The following is a 21,616-nucleotide window of genomic DNA, read 5'->3' on the forward strand; positions in this document are numbered from 1 at the left end:
GGGTCAGAACTGTTCATTAAATACATGAATTAAATAAAGCACAGAAAGGAGAACGGGTCATTTCTGCCACCAGAACTGTTTATATCTGCTGCAAGTGGCAGGCTCAGGCCTTTCTCTGCCACCTGTTTATCTTCAGAGCTCCTTACAGTTGGGCATAGAGCACGGTTGGGCATCTGATTGGGCATAAAAAACAGTTATCCCTTTTTTAAAAAATGACACTCTTCTCCTCCTTCCAACTTCTACATTTTTTCCCTATTCTATTTAAAATGTATGCCACTTTTTTCCTTGACAATCCATAGTTCTAAGGTTTCATTATTTTTTTTTTTTAAGATTTTATTTATTCACTTGAGAGAGAGAGAGCATCAGGCGGGAGTGGCAGAGGGAGAGGGAGAAGCAGGCTCCCTCTAAGCAGGGAGCCCAATGTGGGGCTTGACCCCAGGACCCTGAGATCATGACCTGAGCCGAAGAAAGCCACTCAAACGCTCAACCAGTGGAGCTACCTACAGCCCCCATGATCTAAGGTTTCTTAAGCTGCTATTTTTCATAAGTATCAAGGAGGCCATGCTACCTCATTATTGACCCTATTCAGGCTCTTTAACACCTTTGTGAGAAATCAAGCAAGAATAATATAACTGACCAGGCATTCTCATTTTGTTTTCCAGTCCCTCTCCACCTGAGTCCCTCATCACCAATGGTGTGCTGGTGGTAATTGTCCTTCCGGATTTCCATAGTTCCAGAGGCCACACTTGGCTGCTGCTCTCAGGGGAACAGAACCATGGGAGAGAACATGGGCTCACCTGAGCCCCTGTCCTGAAGCATGCCAGGAACCAGGCTAACTAAAGCAGGCCAATGGGGGGCTTGGACGGGTGGGGCAGAGGGAGCCGGGGCATCTATCACCCTGGATCCCGTACCCCACAAGGACGACCTCTCCCCTTGGGAACCTCCCCAATTAAAGTACCTCCTTGGAAACAGCCTCCTCTCTGATTCAGCCTCTGTCCCATTTCCCCCAACTCCAACTCCTCTATAAGCACAAGTCCGATGTTTAAAAGATTTTCATAATTCAGCTATCGGTACAGATATTTCAATTAAATTCATCTAAAACCTCGGGATTCGAGATCTCTCCCCCAGAAATCAGTCTTAGGGAGTTTGTGGTAAAAGAATCTGACTTCTAGAAGACTATTTTGTTGAAAGTTCTCACTTCCAAAGCTCACAGTGGAATGTTCTCTTTTTTTTTTGTTTGTTTTGGACCAAATCACTCAGCTTCCATCTCTGACCCGTAGCTGAGAGCATGACCCCTAGTAAATGGTGACCATACATCCTAGATTTTTCGGGATGGATTCCTTTTCACAACCATCTCTTAATGAGATGATAAGCCTTGATTGGGTTCAGAAAATGTAGTTGTTACACCCCAGAGTCGGCCCAAAATCAGACCAGAGCTGAATTTATGCCCTCATTCATGTCCTCGATTTGGCCTGGCAGAGGGTGGGGGCAACTGGTGCTCAGACTGACCCTCCTGTCCTTTGTTTCAGGCTCGTCAAGTCTCCTGCCTAGAGGTTCACACAGAATGCAGGCAGCAGAAGAAGAGCAGCAAAAGTGAGTCCTGCGACCTCCTCTGCTGCTGGGGACCGAACTGCCACACGGCTGCCCTAGGCTCAGTCTGGATTTAGCTTGGCCAGGGCTCCTCAGGATCAGCTCACCTTCGGGGTCATGAACCCCTGGTCTCCCTCCTGCTCTGTAAGGAGCATGCTCTTTTAGGCGGCCACATGACCCTCAGAACCTCTCGGGCCTGACAAGCACTGTGGGCAGGGGCCTGTGGCACAGCACTGCCCACCTGGCCCACTCGGGTCTGCGCTGCACTCCTGGTCTGCTGCAGTGGCCAGTCTCAAGGCAGGTGGGGTCTGACAACACCCAGGGCCCTCCTACCTGTGCCTGTTCCTCTGGTCGGATTATAACTCATAGAGGGTCCTAGCGTCTTATAGCCGGTGGGGACCTAAGAGATCCACAATTACAAAACTCTTCAGTTCACCGCTCCATCCCATCTTACTCATGCAAGGCTTCCAGCCCTGGCCCAAGAGAAGAGAGCAGCATAGCTGCACAGACGTGGGAGGGGGAGGGAGGAAGAACCCACGCCCCCAAAATCTGGTGGTATGGTGAAGGCCCATTTTCAATGCAGCAGGAAGATGACCTTAGGGCACCTCCTGGAAAAGCAGACCCTGGCAGGGCTAGTACAGAGGATTCAGCATCTCAGGGCTTTCTAGGGACCTCATTTGTCAGCATCACACACAGCCTTGTTAAATACAGATTCCTGGGCTCTGCCTGACCCTATGGAATGAGACTGAGGCATTTTAACCAGTACCCTAGGTATATGCCTCTAAACCCCTGTCCTGGGTTCTTCCAGCCCAGCTTTTTCCTGGTTCAAGTTGGGGTGTGGGGGAGGTCGGAGGCTTCTAGAGGCTCATCCCTCTTGTCCTCTATCCCAGTGAAGGACCTCCTGGTGACAGTGAAGGAGTCCTTCGAGCACACCCAACGCGTCTCACACTGCCGGGAGCCGTGCTGCCCAAACCCGGCCTGCTTCCACTACCCCAAATACTTCCAGCCCTGGATGCACACGGAAGTGCCCAAGAGCCAGTGGAGCCATGGGGTACAAGACAGTGGCAGTGGGGGTGGTATAGGGGACTGGTGCAGGCGGGGCTGCCAGAAAGCCCCTCACCCCTCACAGAACCCATCCATCCTTCCAGCTTTGCTGCTGCTGTGCACACAAGAAGAACAGCCTTGTCTGCCAGCCCCTTGATTGCCTCCCTGATGGCCAGACGGTGACCCTGCCAGTGGTAAGGGCCTGGGAGTGAGAAGGGGCCTGGTAGCAGCTTAGCCCCAAGCTCCCATGGGAAGGAGATGGGGAAAGCATGGGGGAGGTGATGCATGGGGGTCTCTCAGGCAGGTCAGAGGAGTCTTGTGGGGTAGGAAACTGCGGGCTGTGGTGTAGAGCCAAAGAGAGTGTGTAGAGGCTGAGTTGAGGATCGTAAAGGGAATCCAGAAGAAGGAATGAAGGTTGTGTGTGTGTGTTTGTGTGTGTGTGTGCACGCATGTGGGCTGTGTGTGCTGAGTCGAGTCAGGGTGGACAGTGTGGTGAGACTCCACTTCTTTGGTTGGGACCACTTGGCTCTAAATTGTCATCCCTGAAAAGCTGTTCATCTTTCAATTCCCAGGGTGAGAACTGCGCATTACACATGAAGACTACACCCTGGTAAAGCACCCTCTTTCTGTCTTTCTAAGTCAACTGAGGGAGTGATATGTCATTTTGATTTGCATTTCCCTGATGGCTAATGGTGTTGAGCATCTTTTCATGGGCTTATTGGCCATTTTTATATCTTTTTTTGGAGAAATGTCAATTCAAATATTTTGTCCATTTTTAAAGTGGGTTATTTGCCTCTTATTGTTAAGTTGTAAGCATTCTTTTTATACTCTGGATATAAGTCCCTTGTCAGATATATGATTTGAAAATATTTTCTCCTATTCTGGAGGTTGTCTTTTTACATTCTTGATAATGTCCTTGGAAGCAAAGACATTTTTTTTAAAGATTTTATTTATTTATTTTTATTTGAGAGAGCACAAGCAGGGGGAGGGGCAGAGGGAGAGGCAGAAGCAGGCTCCTTGGAGGAAGTCCAGTGCAATGTGGGGCTGGATCCCAGGACCCTGGGATCACAACCTGAGCCTCTGAGCTGAAGGCAGATGCTTAACTGACTGAGCTACCCACCCCGGCACCCCAGCAAAGACATTTTAAACTCTGTGAAATCTAGTGTATGTATATTTTTTCTTTTGTCACCTGTGCTTTTCATATCATATTTCAGAAACTATTGCTTAATCCAATAGTTGTGAAGATTTACTCCCATGTTTTCTTCTAAGAGTTTTATGATTTTAGCTCTCACATTTAGGTCTATGACAGATTTTGAGTTAATTTGTGTATACAACGTGAAATAGGGATTCAGCTTAATTCTTTTGAATGTGGATATCCAGTTACCCCAACACCATTTGCTAAAAAGACTATTCTTTCCCCCCTTTGAATTGCCTTGGCACCCTTGTCAAAAATCAAGTGACCGTTTACAATTTGATTAACTATTTGTCCTTGGACAAGTTATATAGCCTCTGTAGGTCACAGTTTTTCTCATCTGTAAATTGGAGCAAAACTAAGAGTACGTGTTGCCCTGAGGATCCAGTGAGAGAACACATGGGAAGTCCTCAGTGATCTGCAAGAGGGACACTCAGCAAATATCAACCAGTGTTATTACTGTTGTTTTATTATTTATTTTTTGTTGAGGCCAAGGAAAGAGTTATTTCTTCATAGTTGTGTCTGTAGGCCCATGTTCAACCTGGAGGGAACATGATGGCAAGGCTGCCAGGCTCTGGTTTCAAGGACATGTGATCTGGTTGGGGGTTCGGGCCACTAAGTAAGACTCAGGTCAGAAATTTGTCAAAGTCCATTCACCTGGAGTCCCTGGGGAACTGAGCCTGGGAGGACACTAGGGATGTACGTAGGCAGAGGGAGGAAGCTTCTGGTGAAGGCAAGGGCTGCGCAAAGGCCTGGAACTGAGACTGCTTCTGGGCTCTGAGAGCTAACATGCCCTTCCAAGAAGTAGTGAAAGATGAGGCTGGACATATCATGTAGGGTTTTGGCTGCCAGGCCAGGAGCCTGGACTTGTCCAGGGCAAGGATGTGATAAAAAGAAGACACGTGTTGGACACACTATGGCAGCTCCTGCCCACCTGCCTTGCAGATCTATGGAGATGAGAGGGTGATGACATCAGGAATGTGAAAGGTTTTTGTCAATTGCACAAACACACAGAGGAGTATTTCCTCTAGGACCAAGAAGAACTGGCTAGAGAATGTGAACTCCACAGAAGAGCCCTTATTGTAAAGCCTGGTCCAGAGAGATTGACCCAAAGGATCCCAGGGCTCCTTGTCACTGCTGTCTAGCCTCGGGTTATGGAAGATACCTGGGGGAAGCCTTTCTGGACTTTCCAGATAAGCTGAGGATGCAGAGGATTGGATTAGTCCCTGATTTTGTTGAGGCTCTGCTGAGAGTATGTCAGCTAAGGCTTTAGGGGCTTTCCGTTTGTCAATCTCATGAAGTGCTGAAGACAGTGCTGAGAGTTAAGCACAATTAGCCCCATTTTACAGATGAGAAAGCTGAGGCCCAAAGTCATAGAAATGGTATATGGCAAAACCAGGCTTCAAGCTGATGACCAACTGACCCTAAAACCTTATCTTCATGGTGGTGAAGCCTACAGGCCTACTTATCAGGCTCCTCTGTCTGCTTAGCCCTCAGACGCTGGATGTGCGGCTGGGCTTCAGCCTGTGTGCAGCAGAGCTGGAGTTCCTGCAGAAGCGGAAGGTGGTGGTGGCTCAGGCACTGAAACAAGTGCTGCAGCTGGAGGAGGACCTGCATGTGGATGAGGTGTGTAAGCAAAGGACTGCCAGCCTGGGAGTAAGTCTCCCTCTGAGCCGAGCTTGTCCTTCAGACACTACATCCTGCCAGCCACCCCCAAGTCCTTACTTTGCCCCTGGGTGACCTCGCCACTACCTTTCCTGGGTGCCCAGCTGAGGGCCATGCTGGATGTGATTCAATCGTGGGTTTGCAAGGGTAGGGAAGGGCAAGGTAGGGAGTGAAAGCAAGGAGCCGCAGCTGCTCCTCCCCATGCACTAAGGGATCCTGAGACGTCTTACTTACACAGGGACAAAAGGGCCTGCTCTCCCCAGCCAGGAAAATATCTAAAGCTCTACCACCTCTATCCAAAAGGCTGTGGGCTCTTCTTCAATTATCTTTTCCCCCAAATATGCACACATACACAACCCCCCAGAAAAAACATCAGTTGGAAACTATAGAGAAGCAGCTTCCCCTTGTAGGGCCAGCTTCTTCCCATAGGGCAGAAAGAGTGCCTTTGTTAGAGCCCTTTGTCACCTCCCTGGTACCGACTGAGGCCCACACCCCCCAGGCAGCAGATCACTAGGCAGATCACTAGTCCAATGCCTGCCTCCTGAGGCTGACCTTGGGCGAGAGGTTGGAGACCTCATGCCTGAGGAGGACTATGATGAGACTTTAGCCGACAGAAGGATCTTACTGTCCCTGCTCAAATAAAGAGAGTACATCTTGGCAAAGGTCCCCCTCCCCACTCTCCTGTCTTGAGGGGAAAACACCAAGGACATCTCAAACCTATGTAAATCTAGAGGTGACATCTCTACTCCTTCCCACATCAAGAATTCAGTGATTCCTGCTATTGTTCATATGGTATATATTGAGCACTTATCATATGCCAGGTCTGGGCCTGGTGCCCTAATATCGTATCCTTGTACAGAAGGAACCATTAGGGATTCACACACTAGCTGGGTTCTCGAGGGAGTCTCTCAACCCTCTGGACCCCAGTGTCATCATCTGTTAACCGTGGGCTAGGCTAACAGTACTAAGAACTCTTCCAGCTATGGTGTTCTGATTGACCAAGCCATGTAAAGCTTCAGAGCCATTTACCCTCCCCAACTGTTGGGTTTGGAGCTAAGATCTAATTCTAGACCTACCCGATGGCCCATCACTCTGGGAAAGGCAGTTTTCAGGTCATTCGACGCCTCACTGTCTATGATCAGGTCCCTCCTCCACCGTTCTTTCTTAGCATCTATATGTCAGTCCATGTCTTCTCCTACCCAGCACCACTCCAACAGCTCTGTATGCTCCCAGGTACCACTGATAGCCATCATGGCCACTGGGGGTGGAACAAGATCCATGACCGCCATGTATGGCCACCTCTTGGCACTGCAGAAGCTGAACATCCTGAACTGTGCCAGCTACATCACAGGCCTGTCAGGGGCCACCTGGTAAGGAGCTAGGTGCTGCTGCCTGGTGGAGCCCAGAGCAAGCAGTAAACAGGCCAGCCTGGGGTCTCTGGTGAAGCTCTCTCTGTCCTAAGTTAGAGTGTCTCTCAAAACCTGGGCAGCTCTACCACTTACAGCCATGTGACCTTGGGCAGCAGCTTCACTTCTCTGAGTCTTTAGTTTCAGAATCTGTAAGTAGTTAACAATGGCACTGCCCCATGGGGTCATTGTGAGAGGCTCTCCCAGTATTGGGTACCCTGGGGCTGTGGCCGGGACCCAGGAACACAGTGGCTAGCACTGAGTGAACCACTCCTGCCACTGACCCATCTTGCCCAGAAGATGCCTCACTCTGCTCTGACCACACCAGCTTTCCTAGGGTGGGTAAGCTGGCCCAGCTGCTCTGGCTGCCCACGCTCCAGCCCACCCCCATACTGGCCCCTCCCTCTGCCCTGGAGGCTTCCTCAGGCTCCCACCTCCTCACTCCCTGCTGGGGAGCAAGGAAAGTGAGTCCCCCCAAGGTGATGCCAGTGTGAGGCCAATGTCTCCATGGGAACCACTGTGCCTAAGGCCCACAATGCTTGTAGAGGCCCACAAAAAATGTTTTACTCTCTCTTAAGAGTAGGGAAAAAAAAAAAAAAAAGAACGTCTAGGTTGAAGGAAATGTTTTAATAAATAGCATGATTATATTTGTTTTTATACAATAACCATAAAACATACATTTTAGTATTTTTATGGTGGAAGGGGCCCACTGAGGTCATAACACCGCCTGGTCCAGGTTGGCAGGGGCCTCTTGACCACCAGGGCTGCATCTTCTTCTGTCAGGGGCTCTGGTGGGCCTCTGAGCCTTGGAGGTCCCAAGCTGGGCCCCTCATCCTGGAGGAGCTCTAGGTAACTTATATTTGAGCAGTGGACATGAACTTGCCCTAGGAAGGCTAAGGGCTGCTGGTGCATCAGGAACTCCAAGGCTTCAGCCCAGATGAGACAGAAGGAGAGCTGACATTTATTGGCATTGCCCATGGATGGTACACTAAGGAGATAAAACTTGCTTCCATCAGGGCAGAGGGGCGCCTGCATCCTGGCAGTGCTAGACTGGGAGGAGCTGAGGGGCCCTGGGGGTGGGGGGAGGGAAGGGGATCTCCTGGCCTGGGAAAGCACTGGAAGTATTCTTTTAAAATCAATCATTTATAATGATTTTGAAAGCTCTTTCAACATATAAAAGTAAGAGTGAATCTTACGGAGAGCAGGGTGCTTTTTGTTGATGAAATCTCTTGAACAACCCCCACCTTCCCAGACCAGAAACAAAGCCTGTGAAGGAGGAGGCCACTGTTCAGACAACAGGGACATCGCAGACTGTGGAGTACGGGGTTCCCGGGTGCTGTTCTGACAGAGACAGAAAAGCTGGGTCCAGGCCAAGAAGAGGCAGTGATCCAGGGCTAGAGGGATCTCCGTCTTCATTCTACTCCTTCCCACTGCCCACATATAAGCTAAGAAGAAAAGGGGGAAATCAATCTTTACCCAGCATCATTATTGTGGGAATTGTGGCAGAGTGGAAAGAGTCCAGGATTTGGAATCAGCCAAGCCTGGGATCAAATGCTGGCCTCACCATGCCACGACCCAGCAATTACTTTGCGCTGGCTACTGTTCTAACCACTTTAAATTGCATTAACTCATGTAATCTTCTCAATAACTCTTTGAAGTAGGTATAATTATCATTTTCCCCATTCTACAGATGGGAAAACTGATATGAAGAGCGGTTAGATAACTTGCCCAAGATTACACAGCTAGTGAGTGGCAGAGTCTGGTTTTGAACCCAAGAAGATCTGGGTCCAGAATCCTCACTCTTGGTTTTTTTGTTTGTTTGTTTGTTTTGTTTTTTTAGATTTTATTTATTTGAGAGAGAGAGCATGAGCTGGGGCGGGGGTGTGGGGGGGACAAGGGGCAGAGGGAGAGGGAAAGCAGATTCCCCACTGAGCAGGGAGCCTGATATGGCTCCATCCCAGGATCCCGGGATCATGACCTGAGCCAAAGGCAGACACTTAACTGACTGAGCCCCCCAGGCACCCACAGAATCCTCACTCTTAAGCAACATGCTATACCTGGCACGTGGTAGGCAGTCAAGAAATGGTGGCCACTGTGCCCTTCTCCTGGTGGGTTAGGCTCTCCCATGATCTGTCCACTCTCTCTATAGCCAGATTCCCGTTTTCATTGGACCAGGGCTGGCTCAGTTCTATCCCCACGCGTGTCTCTCTCCAGGACCATGGCTACCTTATACCGTGACCCTGACTGGTCCTCCAAAAATCTGGAGCCTGCCGTACTTGAGGCACGGAGGCATGTGGTCAAGGACAAGATGCCTGCCCTGTTCCCAGACCAGCTCTCCAAATTCCAGGAGGAGCTTCGGCAGCGCAGTCAGGAAGGCTACAAGGTCACCTTTACAGATTTCTGGGGCCTGCTGATTGAGGCCTGTCTGGGGGATGAGGTAAGTGCTCAGCATCTTCTGAGGTCCAGTGTGCCCCATGGATGTCCAGCTCTCTTTCTTCATTGGGGAGGGGGTGGGGGTTTAGACTTACTTCTCAGAAGGAAGTTAGCTTAGATCTGCAGATTTACTTGTGGACTGTGGGAGGCGTGAAGTGCCCAAGTGCATGAGGAAGATGGTGGAACTGTCTCCCCACATCCCTTTAGTGACTGAGACCCCTGTGGTGGGGATGGCTTAGATGCTGTCCTGCAGAGTGGCAGCGTGTCCTCCTTGGCCAAGACACCAGGAGAGAACACGGGGAGGGAGCTGGAGGAGGCTGGCAAGGCATTAGACTGTGATACAAGTCTGACCTCAAGTGGAGGAGAGAGGGAAGAAGGGCTGTGAGAAGCATCCTAGACTGCTGGTCTAGAAGGTTCAACAAGGCCCTTGGAGAATCCTCTAAACAAGTTGTCTGTCAGGAGTTTGGTGACCTCTGTGGGCATGAATGGGCCTGCCTCAGGATCCCTGCTGCTCAGTCATGTGCTGGGAGCTGCCCAATGGGAAGTGTGACCCCAGTGCAAATTCAGCCATGGATTTCAGAGCACTGCAGCTAATGCCCTTGAGTCGATCATACTCCTTGCAGTTGAAAGTCTGTAGGGCTCCTTCTCATGGCCACCTCACAGAGGATGGGCCCAAGGAGGTTCCTTTCTGCTCTGAGATCCAACAATCTGCATACTACGTGCCCAAGAAGAAAAGCAGTCTGTGCTGGTGCTCTCAGCTGCTAGAGCACCATGTGGGATGTGGGCAGCAGTGGCATCTGCAGGGGACACCATGGTCCTGGACATCAGGGTGAGCTCAGCAGACACCCAGACCCTTCTAGCTGCACAGGCCCCAGGGAGGACCGACTTCAGCTGTTGCTTGGCCCCAAAGCAGAGCATCCCACCTAGTTTCTGTCCAGACCTATCTCTGGATCTCTGCCCCACTCCCAAAAGTATCTGAGGAGTTCTGAACTCAAAACAGAACTTGCCAGGAGACGGACGGTAGCAAATTGTTTTCTAGGAGGTCCCTAGATGAAGTCATCCTGAAAATGAAAGATGACCTGAACCTCATCTTCAAAGTGCATTCATTCCTTTATTTTTTTTCTTTCAAAAAAAAAAATTAAGTGCCTCCCACATGTCAGAAACTGCTAGGCAATAGAGATTCAGAACTGAGGTACTCACAGCTTTCGATGGATCCCACCACTCTCCCCTTCTTCATAACCCACCATCTAATCTGTCCTTATGATGAAGCAGGGCAGGCAGAGACTGAAGGTGTTGGCTTTTGGATTCAGGCAGGTTGGGGTTTCAATTCTGGTCTTGCTCTGTGCTATTCCTTAAATTACAGCAATAAGTGGTAGTTAATATTTCTGACAATATTTAGTGCCCCGTGTGATGAGGAAGAAAGCACCAAGGCTTTTGATAACAGAAATCTGAGTGTTGCCTGGGGTTTGATATGGGGAGGGACGTTGGCTGCCATCAGGTACACCATTTCCAAACCTTTTGTTTGAATTTTTTAAAAAGCAGCTTTTTCTCCCCCTCCCAAGTAAATTTTATGATGGAGCCCAATGTGCAAAGCGGGTAAGAAAAATGGACCTGCTCTAGTGTATGCGGGGTGGAAGATGATGGGGATGAAGAGGGACAGTGGTGGCCTTTTCCACCCCGACCTTTTCATTCTATGATCCTTGAGACATGGGGAGATCCTGGGACTCTGAGGGATAGCCCTAAACTGCAGATTCGGTCCCACTCTCATCCATATGTCTGGGATGGTGAAGAGCCCAGGGATGAGTGAACATTCTACAGGTACATTTTAAGAGCAGGTTTGACTGGTATTGCCTGGGACCTACATAGTGACCTGATGAGCTCAGGATGCAGGAAATGGCCTGCTGTAGGTCCAGACTGTCCCCTAATTCTGCTCTCCCTCTAGGCTGCTGCTTCTCCTTCACCATTTCATTTCCCCACAGAGAAATGAATCCAAACTATCAGATCAGCGTGCTGCTTTGAGCCAAGGCCAGAACCCCCTGCCCATCTACCTCACCATCAATGTCAAGGATGATGTAAGCAACCAGGATTTCAGAGGTAACACTGGTGGCTAGAAATTTATAAGGGTGTCCCTTCTCAGCAGGCAAAGGTACCCAGTACCCCAGCACACACACAACCCACTACACACTTTTGCTGACCTTCACCTTGACTTTGCTACCTCTTCTTTGTGGATGGACTAGGCTGGTGGGGTTTCATGGTTTTTCTAGGAGCAGAGATTTGATGGGACAGGGGTAATCAAGTTAAGAAGGGAAGGGGTTCTAGATATTTCCTAAGGTGCTCAGAATGAGGGACTCTGGATACCTATCCTGCTTTAAAGTCAAGTGTGGTCTCTGTTTATCCAGTTTGTGGAGCAAATGAGCCATGAGGGTTGCAAAGCGGTGTTTTGTCTGGCAGCAGAAGCCAGTTGTGGGCGCCCCCATGTGTCCTGTGGGGGAACTGTGGCCTCCCTGTGCCAGGCACCCCCGAGGCCCAGGACTTGTAGGAGCCCTGAGGAGGGAGGGCTGGGCTGTCCAGGCCTGAGCCTGACACCCTGCCGTGCTGCTTCATGTGCAGAGTGGTGCGAGTTCTCTCCCTACGAGGTGGGCCTGCAGAAGTATGGGGCCTTCATCCCCACAGAGCTCTTCGGCTCCAAGTTCTTCATGGGGCGGCTGATGAAGAGGATCCCAGAGTCGCGGATGTGCTACATGCTAGGTGACTCCTAGCCCGGGAGGCCTGTGGGAATCCTTTCAAGTAGAGGAGTAACAGGGAGGCATGCTCTATTCCCCCACAATCCTGTCCTGGGTGCTGGTGCTGGTTTGGGTTACCCCTTGAGCAGGTGACCCTCCTGCATTTGCCAGCATGCCCTCATCAGTCATGGGTGTCCAGCTGCACAGTGGGGAGGGAAACCAAAGTCTGTCTCACCCCCTGAGCAGCTCAACTTGGAGGGAACATCAAGACCAAGGTAGAAGCAGTCGATCTTTGGGGTCTGGGGGCTCTGGGGCAGAGCTGCTCACGGCTGGCCCTGCTCCCTAGGCTTGTGGAGCAGCATCTTCTCCCTAAACCTGCTTGATGCCTGGAATCTGTCCCAAAGCTCGGAGGAGTTTTTCCACAGGTGGACGAGGGAGAGAGTGCACGACATCGGTGGGTGACCCCACTGGCTTCCCCTCTTGGTTGGGCAATGCGGGGAGGAGCGGATCACAAACACAGGACCAGTCCACCTGCCACATGTTTCAATGTCATCTCTGTGGTTCAGAGATGACACAGTAGCTAGGGTTAGATAACCCTTGCCTGGAGAGGAGGGTGACTGGAGGTCAGTCACAAGCTTCAGGGGCCAGCTCCGGCTGGGGGTTGGGGAGGGCTGGCAGAGGGCACAGTGCTGAGGAAAGCTAAGGGGGTGGGGATCTAGGAGCACAGTTACAGGTGGCTGATTCCCAGTCCAGATTCCCTGTCCTCTCTGGGACTCCCCTTACCTGTCATCACCCCTCTTTCCCACCACCCTGTCCCTGTTCTCTCACCTGAATCCTCCTGACTCCAGTGCCAGGATCTTAAAACCTAGGCAAGGAAGGTATGAGCGGCACTCACGGTGGCTGGCCCTTGGGTGCCAGGTAACAATGCAGTGCTTCACCTGGGCAATCTGGGGACCCCAGCTCTTATGACTTGCCTTCCATCCTCCCTCTCCCCCACAGAAGATGAGCCACTCCTGCCTGAAATTCCCAAATGTGATGCCAACGTCTTGGACACTGCGGTGGTGATCCCAGGGTCATGGCTGTCCAATACTTTCCGCAGCATCCTCACCCATCGGGCCTTTGTGTCTCAGTTCCACAACTTCTTGTTGGGACTGCAGCTGCACACAGACTATCTCCAGAACAGCCAGTTCTCCATATGGAGAGGTAACCCTACCTGGCTGCCTGCCTCTGTTCCGATAAAGGGGGAAGTGCATGTTGAGCCTGCCGTGGAGAAAGGACGACAAAATTCCTCTGACCATGTTCATGGATCAGAGTGTATCCCATGGTATATTCCATGTTTGGTGAGGTTCTGAATGGCAGATGGAACAGTGTTAATATTTAATTAATTGAATTTGTACAACAATCCCAGCAGGTAAAAGTTGGGACCCTGGTGGGGAAATGTGGGTGCTGACTTTCTTTAATTGTACTCTGGGGGCACCTTTTAATGTGAATGGTGCTCCCTAGAATTGGGCAGGGATGACCCAGCTCAAGAACTCCCAAATAGTTAAGTGGCAAAGCCAGGTCTTAAACTCAGCACCTCCTCCCCATCCTGCTGAGGCTTGAAGGTTGACCTGTTGCCATCTTTGGTATTACCCTTGACCACAGCCTGTAAATGGCTGCATTGGGCCTGGCCTAATGATCCTCGTGCTCACTGTCTGGGGATGAAAGGGCAGGGCTCTGGGCTTAGGGTTTGTACTAATTTATGATATTCTTACAACCTTTTTTTTTAAAAAAAGATTTTATTTATTTATTCATGAGAGACAGAGAGAGAGAGAGAGAGAGAGAGAGAGAGAGAGAAGCAAACGGAGAAGCAGGCTCCACGCTGAGAGCCTGATGCGGGAGTCGATCCTGGGTCTCCAGGATCACGCCCTGGGCTGAAGGCAGGCGCTAAACCACTGAGCCACCTGGGGATCCCCTCTTACACCCCTTTGACCCCACAAGCTCTGTGGCTGAGTCAGAGTGGGTTTTCTATGTATGTTCCATTAAAAACTTGCTACAACCCCAAGATAATGCTGTTCTTCATCAGCACACCCCAAGGGGCACTGGGACTTACTGGGCATCCTGGCTAGAAGGGGGAGGGATCGAGGCCCAGGCCCAGGTGAAGGAGCTCCAGGCAGAGCATTGTGTCCACACCAGCTGCCTGTGACCATCCGCTGAGATCAGGTCACCAGGGCATGATAGTAACTGGAAATCTTGGCTTTCAGACACAGTGCTAGATGGTTTCCCGAACCAGCTGACAGAGTCCGTGAACCACTTGTGCCTGTTGGACACTGCATTCTTCGTCAACTCCAGCTACCCGCCCCTCCTCAGGCCTGAGAGGAAAGTTGACCTCATCATTCACCTCAATTACTGCGCTGGGTCCCAGACAAAGGCAAGTGTAATGAAGAAGGTCTCCTGCCTGAGCAGGAGCACGGTGCCTCTTCTGAGACAGGCCACTGACCAAGCCCCACAAAACTGGGAAATGGGAGAACATGCATTCCCCGCAGGCCCCAAGACTTAGCATCAGAGAAACTCAAGCTGCTTTGCTTGATGTGAGGTTAGCCATTCAAATCTCAGGGGGCAGCCATCTGGCCCTCATATGCAGTGTGGGCTTTAAGTAGTCTCATGGAGCAAATTCTAGTTTTATTTCTGGGCAATTTTATTATCTGAGCATTTGTTGTATTTGGCAATTCATCAGAAGAAAAAGGGAAAGAGAGAGAGGAAAGAAAGAAAGAAGAAAGAAAGGAAAGAAAGAAAGAAAGAAAGAAAGAAAGAAAGAAAGAAAGAAAGAAGAAAGAAAGAAAAGAAGGAAAGAAAGAAAAGGAAAAGAAAGAAAAAAAGAGTTTTAAAAAATAACCATAATAGAGTTCAGTCAATTCTAAAGTTTTGTACCACTTTGAGATCTTATAATGTCCTATTTTCAAAATAATCGCATTACCCCTTTGCCCAGGAAATATGACCCTCTGTGTGATTACATTAAAAACCAGGACCAGAGGTTTTTATTTTTTATTTTTCTCTATTTACCTTTGAAAAGTTCTGGTCTTTTAAGGGGAAGAAATTCTTTTTTGGTTTCCTTTAATACAGTCCTGTCCTGAAGCCCAGGAAAGGGGAGTACAGACCAAGGAGAAGCATGACACCAGTGATAATGACTCAAGTTCATAAATGAGTGACAACATGCTTTCCTACACATGCTCTCACTTGATCTTTACACCAGCTCTTGGAGGTAGATGGCCCAACTGTTATTATTCCTGTGTTACAGGTTAGGAAACTGAGGCACAGAGATGGGAAGTGGCTTGTTCAAGATCACTAGTGAGCTTGCAACAGAGGCCTGAACTAAGGGGATTCTGACACTCTCAGTCCACAGCTCTTTCTGTTAATGTCACATTTATAAAGATGCCCTTTCAGAGTCCTTTCCAGCCTTGTGGCCCTCTGGCAGTTCCAAAGGCCATGCACCTCCCATGGGAGCCTGGCCAGACATGGCTCTACGCAGCATAGCTCCAGTCACCCTCAGGCTGCCACTCACGTCTATCAGGTCCGTGTTTGGGTGAAGTGTCATTGAAAGGGCTTCTGTCTACCTTCAGGAGCTTGCAATGGACACACACCAACCTATTGCCTCAGGCCCTTTGTTCTAAAATTAGCGCAAACAGGCAAAGTAGTTGCAGACCTGAGACTTGGCTGGGGAAATCAGGAAGCTGCTTCTAAGAGTCCGGGTTTCTTACCACCACCACCACCCCCAATACTCAAACATGTCCTGTGATATTCCAGCCCATGAAGCAAACATGTGAGTACTGCACCATGCAGAACATCCCCTTCCCCAAATACGAGCTGCAGGAGGAGGAGGACAACCTCAAGGAGTGCTACCTGATGGAGAACTCCCAGGACCCGGATGCCCCCATTGTGATTTTCTTCCCACTCATCAATGACACCTTCCAGAAGTACAAGGCCCCAGGTAGGCCGCCTCTGAGCTCTGTTCCCACCGCCTACCCCCACTCCTGGCCTGGGGCCGACAGCTCCTATCGTTAGACTTGTGCAGTCTTCTGACTTTACTAACAGGGAAGCCAGGCTTAGCTCTAGTTTGAACCAACCTGGGTTTTGGGAAGAAAGCAAAGCCCTCCAGCTTGCATTAGCCAGTAATGTCCCCCTCTGCTGTTTCAGTCACCCACCATTTACTGACATCCCACCATGGGCCTGGTGCTGTGTCATGCTAGGGAGGCCCCACGATGGGCAAGCTGCATCCCTGCCCTGAGGAACTTGGAGGTGTGCGTGTGCATGCGTGTGTGTGTGTGTGCATGTGCATGTGTATGTATGTTTTCATGCAGGTGTGTGTGTCCATGTGTGCTGGGACAGGCCACAGGGAGAGATACAGACACAAGTCATTACAACCTTCCATGTATAGCAAGTCCTTCTGCTGCCTCCAGGTGTGGAGCGAAGCCCTGAGGAGCTGGAACAGGGTCACGTGGACATTTATGGCCCTCAAACTCCATATGCTACCAAGGAGTTGACATACACAGAGGCTGCCTTTGACAAGCTGGTGAAGCTCTCTGAGTACAACATCCTGAATAACAAGGACAAGCTCCTTCAGGCCTTGAGGCTGGCGGTGGAGAGGAAGAAACGCCCGAAGAGCCAGTGTCCATCCTAAGTCCCAGCCTCACTAATCCCATATCTGCTTCTAAGGTTGGGGGCGCAGAGCCCATTAGGGCTGACCGGCCTGCACAGCCATCTCTGCTCTCTGGCAAGGGATGTAGGCGGGCTGACCTGGGCTTTCTATCAAAAAAAAAAAAAATCAAAATTTTAAAAAGTTGAGGGAGATAGAAAGAGAAAAAGGAACATAACACAAGCATGTGTCAGAATTATATAGCCACAGGTATTTTTTTAAACCTTTCCCTAAAGGGAAGGGGGTCCAGTAGCCACAGGGTCCCATGCATGCCCAAAGTGTGGAGAATAAAAACGTGGCTCAACGAAGAGACTGGTTCCCCAGAAACCTCAGCCTATGAGCTGGAGCTCAAAGGCCTCTCGACTCTACTCCTCTCTGCCTCCTGGAACAGGGGGGCCTCCAGGAATAAACAAGAGGACCTGAGGAGGACTCTGGGTTCTCTGGGGGAAAAAATGCCTTTGTTAAATTTAAGGCAATTATGTTCTTGTGATTTTTATAGGCTATTATATTTTGTGGTTTTCATTTTTATGAATCAGGGTATTGATAGATAGTATGAGGCTAGAAGGTCCAGGCAGAGCATTAGACCGAGCGCTAGTCTCTTCAACAACAAAGCCAAACAAGTGACTGATGGGTTTCAGCAGGCCCTCCCTAGCCACTCAGAGCCCCAGGAATGGTGATTCCCTGGGATCTCCATCAGGCAGCCTCATCTGAGCACCCAGGTCCAATGAAATACCAGGCAAAGCCCAAATCTGCAGCTCAGGTTCACTGAACAAGGATCTGGGATGTAGCTCAGGGACATCTGAGCAGGTAAATGGAGTCAGGCATCAAGCCAGTGCTCACTGACCAACCAGCTCCAGGGGCTCTCCTCAGTTCTCTTCTCACCTTCTAGATGGTTTCTCTGCCCTGCCCTGAGGGTTTCTAGATGCAATTATTTATTTCTAAATGGGATTCCCTTATTTATCATGTAAGCACCATGGCCAGTACATCCCACCTCTTGGAGAGTTGCCCCCCCCAAAAAAATAGGAAGAATCAACCCTTAAAGGAGTAGGTTAGCCTTGAGGAGGAAGCCCATCCTTGCAGAAGGCTTGCAGATAAATCACTGGGGACACAGAGAAGCCCCGTCAAAGTATCCAGGTCTCCCATCAGGCTAGGAACTTGACTAAAGAAATATATAACCTGAGCCACTGAGATGCCCAGGCTGATAGAAGGTGTGACCAGAAAGGCATGTGGTCCTCATGAAGCCCAGCAAATCTGGAAGACTTGGCCATCTTTCTTGGCCTCCCTAAGCAGCCCTTTGGTTGTTAGGAAATGAGTGGTGACAGGTAATGAACGTTCAGAAAAGTCGGCTTCCAAAATCCATCCTTACTACACAAAATATGTGGAGGTGTACTGGTTACTAATGCAGAACCTCTGGCCCCACCTGAGGTCTGCTGAATCAGAATCTGCATTTTAGGAAGATTCCTACCTCCTTTGCGCTAAACCTCCTATCCCATCCTCAAGATGGCTACACATATTAAATTTAAGAGGTATGGATTTATGCCATACTCTCCTATAAGCTTGGAAAGCAGGACTCAATCAACTCCCCTAAGCCACTGGTAAACAGGGCTCCTGGACCTGTAAAACTGGTCCCCACCCTCAGATAATGCTGACCTGGGACGCCACTCACCCCCTCCATTTGAGCAGCCAACAGCTTCCACTTCAACATCTTTTCTTCCATCTGCAAAAACAGGCTCTCCTTAAATTAGAGTGAGCCACGCTGTAAGACCTGTTTGCTGCAACAGTGAAGACAGCCCTGCCTTGGATTCATCCAAGTGCGTACAATGAGGCTCATAAAATCATTGTATTATTTGAACACAGAATAAAATGGCCATGTGAGGTAAATGCTGTTGACTCATCTTTATTCATTATCCAATGCTGCAAAACCAGCCCAACTCCTGCCCTCATCCTGCCTGGGCTTCTTGCACGCCACCGCCGGCAGTATGCAAAGGCTATTTCCATGCATCCCCTTCCTCCTCTGCTGTCTTGTGGTGGGGCGCTCCTCTGTTTTTATGAAGCCGTGTCAGCCACCAGTAGAGCACCAGCTCTTGCTGCCTGATGCTGTTTGAAGCTCAGATGGTTTTCAGGAAGCACTGAGTGACAGGAAGGATGGGCAGCCAGCACCAGCTGAGCACCTATGGAGCTCGGCAGTCGCCAAACATTCTCTGCTTTTCAGGAACTTAGATTTGAATTGGGATGGAGTGGGGCGAGGTGGGGGGACATGAAAAGATTTGTATATGAATTTGAGAAATTAAATAGCGACTTAGCTTCTAAAACAATGGCAGCAATGTCACAGAGCAGGAAAGGAGCAGGGGGCACACAAGGGATAAGGACAGAGTGTTATCAACTCTGAAAGGGCAAGGGCACAGTCCTGGGGAGGTCAGGGAGGCTCCCTTGTCAGCTTCCCTGCTCTCTGTCTCTAATATAATAAAATAGGAAAAATTAAATTCCTCTCACCCTCCAGTGTCTCTTTGCTCATTTGCCCTTTCCTTCCCAAGAGAGCAGCCAACATACCACCCTGCCACATGGCTCAATCACCCTGTCCCCCAGCAGATGTTTTCTGTCCCTACATCCCCACGAAAACACTTCTCCCCAAGGTTACCAATGTCCTAATTGCCAGATACACTGAGCCAAATGGCACCAGTTCTTTACAGGCTTTATCTTATTTGATTGTTCTCGATATTTGGCACTGTGGACCACTCCTCCTTCCTGAAACCCTCCCTTCCCACGACTTCCTTGCCAACAGCAGTTCAGTTCAACTCCACCTGCAAATATTTCTTGCCTTCTCACTACATGCCAATCACTGTTGTAGGCACTGGGACAACAAAAATGATTAACAATTGACCCCATACTTCAAGGAGCTTCCTTCTGGTCCCACGTAGAAGGACTTCAGAAAAACAGAGCCTTGCAAAAACAAAGGGAAAGTTCCATACTAGCTGTGTACACATGGGGAACGCATTAGGGGCTGCCAACTAATCTCCCCCTAGAGGGAAGGGGCTGAGTTTGCTGGACGCCATCCATCCTGGATGTTTTCCCACCTTCCAGTCCTTCCTGTGGTCTCACTCTGCTTTCCATTAGCTGCTTGTGTTCCCTGAGGTTCTCTCCTTAGCTCTCCTCTCTTTTCACTCCATACTCTCCAATCTCATCTACACTCAGGACTTCAGCTACCACTCCTATCTTTAAAATTCTCTAACTTTTAGCTCTAGACAAGCCAGTGTCCTAAGTTCTCAATTCATGTATTCAAATTCCATACCACTTAGCATTCCTTCCTAACAACATCAAAAAGATCAAAAAGTTAGAGTATCTTGAAGAAGATAGAAGAAATGTATTTCTCTATTAGATACCCAGCCTCCTTTCAGCTCTTGCTTCTGCCATCCTCAAGTTTGCCTTCTGGACCAATATGGCTGCTGGAGTTCCACCCATCATGTCCACATTCCAGGCAGCAGGAAGGATAAAGGGATCTGAATTCCTCCTGACAATGAACACACCAGACTAGCCCTGTTCTGCCTAAATCTGGATTTCTTTTCTGTAACAGAAAACTAAACTTTTACCTTAACCAGATAATGAGAATTGTCCCAATTGTCAATGAGCAAACAAACCCCAAATATAATGGCATAAAATAACCACCATCTGATTATGCCCACAGATTCTATGGGTCAGGAATTTAGAAAGAACACAGCAAGGACAATTCTTATTCATGTGTGGGGACTCTGCAGAAATGACTTGAACTGCCTGGGGAGGACTCAGATGCCGGGGGTCTAGAATAGCCGGAGCCGAAGGATCTACCTCTGAGGTGGCTCTTTCATTCACATGTCTGGTGCCTGGGTGAGAAAGGCCAGGAGGGATAAAGGACAGGCTCAGTTTGATTGACTGTCAGAGCACCTTCATGTGGCCTCCCCAGCATGGTGGTTTCAAGATAACCAACCTTCTTAAATGGCAGCTCAGGGCTCCAAGGGTAAATGTTACATAGTGGCAGGTGCGTGGTATATTATGATCTAGTGTCAGAAATCACAGACATCACTTCCACAGTACTCTTGGCAGAAGCACTCACAAGCCAACCTAGATTTAAGTGGAGGGGACCAACATCCCATCTCAGTCGGAGGCATGTCAAAAAATATGTGTGGCTATATTTCAAATTCCAGCCTGCTGTAATTGAATCCTTTTTTTTTTTAATGTTATTTATTTATTCACGAGAGACACACAGAGAGAGAGGCAGACATAGACAGAGGGAGAAGCAGACTCCTGAGAGGGTGCCCGATGTGGGACTCGATCCCCAGACCTGTGATCACAATGCCCTAAGCTGAAGGCAGAGGTTCAATTGCTGAGCCACCCAGGCATCCCAGTAATTGAATCTTTAATGTTGACCTTCCCTCTCTTACACTACATGAATGTCACATTTTTGGTTTCTGTTACTGCAGATTCCATTTCTGGTAACAAATTCAGTGTAAGTTAGGAATTCCTTTTCATCTCTGATAGCAGAGACCTAACAAATAGGAGCTTCAAAACATTCATGAAAAAATGCCCACAGGGAGGCTGTCCAAGGCTGGCATGGCACTTCCCTGATACATCAGGGATTCTGTTCCTTCCAGCTCTGATTTACCATCCCTTGTGTATGTAGTCCTTGGCCTCGTGGTCCGAGACGACCCTGGGTGCTCCAGCCATCATATCAACATCCCAGACTACAAGAGACAAGAAGGGGAAAGCAAGATGGAACTCTTCTCTTTCTAAAGGACACTTCCTGTAAACCTCACACATCCTTCACATATCAGCAACCAGAACTTGGCCTTATGATCACACTTAATTGCACAGACACTGGAAATTTTTGTTTTTACTTGGGTGGCAATGCGCCTGGCTA

At 49.3% G+C, this 21,616-nt stretch overlaps 1 protein-coding gene across 2 annotated transcripts in view; it reads left to right on the forward strand.

The window, feature by feature from the left end:
* PLA2G4E (phospholipase A2 group IVE) overlaps window positions 1-19,256 on the forward strand; it is a 59,246-nt gene extending 39,990 nt beyond the window's left edge. For both annotated transcript variants that reach the window (XM_041746559.1, XM_041746558.1), the window contains 15 exons: window positions 663-705; window positions 1,530-1,593; window positions 2,481-2,641; window positions 2,739-2,828; window positions 3,207-3,244; window positions 5,317-5,452; window positions 6,725-6,861; window positions 9,112-9,334; window positions 11,310-11,424; window positions 11,941-12,078; window positions 12,400-12,507; window positions 13,053-13,256; window positions 14,297-14,463; window positions 15,837-16,020; window positions 16,490-19,256. In XM_041746559.1, coding sequence (XP_041602493.1) covers window positions 663-705; window positions 1,530-1,593; window positions 2,481-2,641; window positions 2,739-2,828; window positions 3,207-3,244; window positions 5,317-5,452; window positions 6,725-6,861; window positions 9,112-9,334; window positions 11,310-11,424; window positions 11,941-12,078; window positions 12,400-12,507; window positions 13,053-13,256; window positions 14,297-14,463; window positions 15,837-16,020; window positions 16,490-16,710 — 2,029 coding nt within the window. In that variant the 3' untranslated portion in view covers window positions 16,711-19,256. The remainder of the gene's footprint in view (window positions 1-662; window positions 706-1,529; window positions 1,594-2,480; window positions 2,642-2,738; window positions 2,829-3,206; window positions 3,245-5,316; window positions 5,453-6,724; window positions 6,862-9,111; window positions 9,335-11,309; window positions 11,425-11,940; window positions 12,079-12,399; window positions 12,508-13,052; window positions 13,257-14,296; window positions 14,464-15,836; window positions 16,021-16,489) is intronic.
* Window positions 19,257-21,616: the final 2,360 nt, after the last annotated feature.

Source organism: Vulpes lagopus, chromosome 2, assembly GCF_018345385.1.
Source record: "Vulpes lagopus strain Blue_001 chromosome 2, ASM1834538v1, whole genome shotgun sequence".
Lineage (NCBI taxonomy): Eukaryota > Metazoa > Chordata > Mammalia > Carnivora > Canidae > Vulpes > Vulpes lagopus.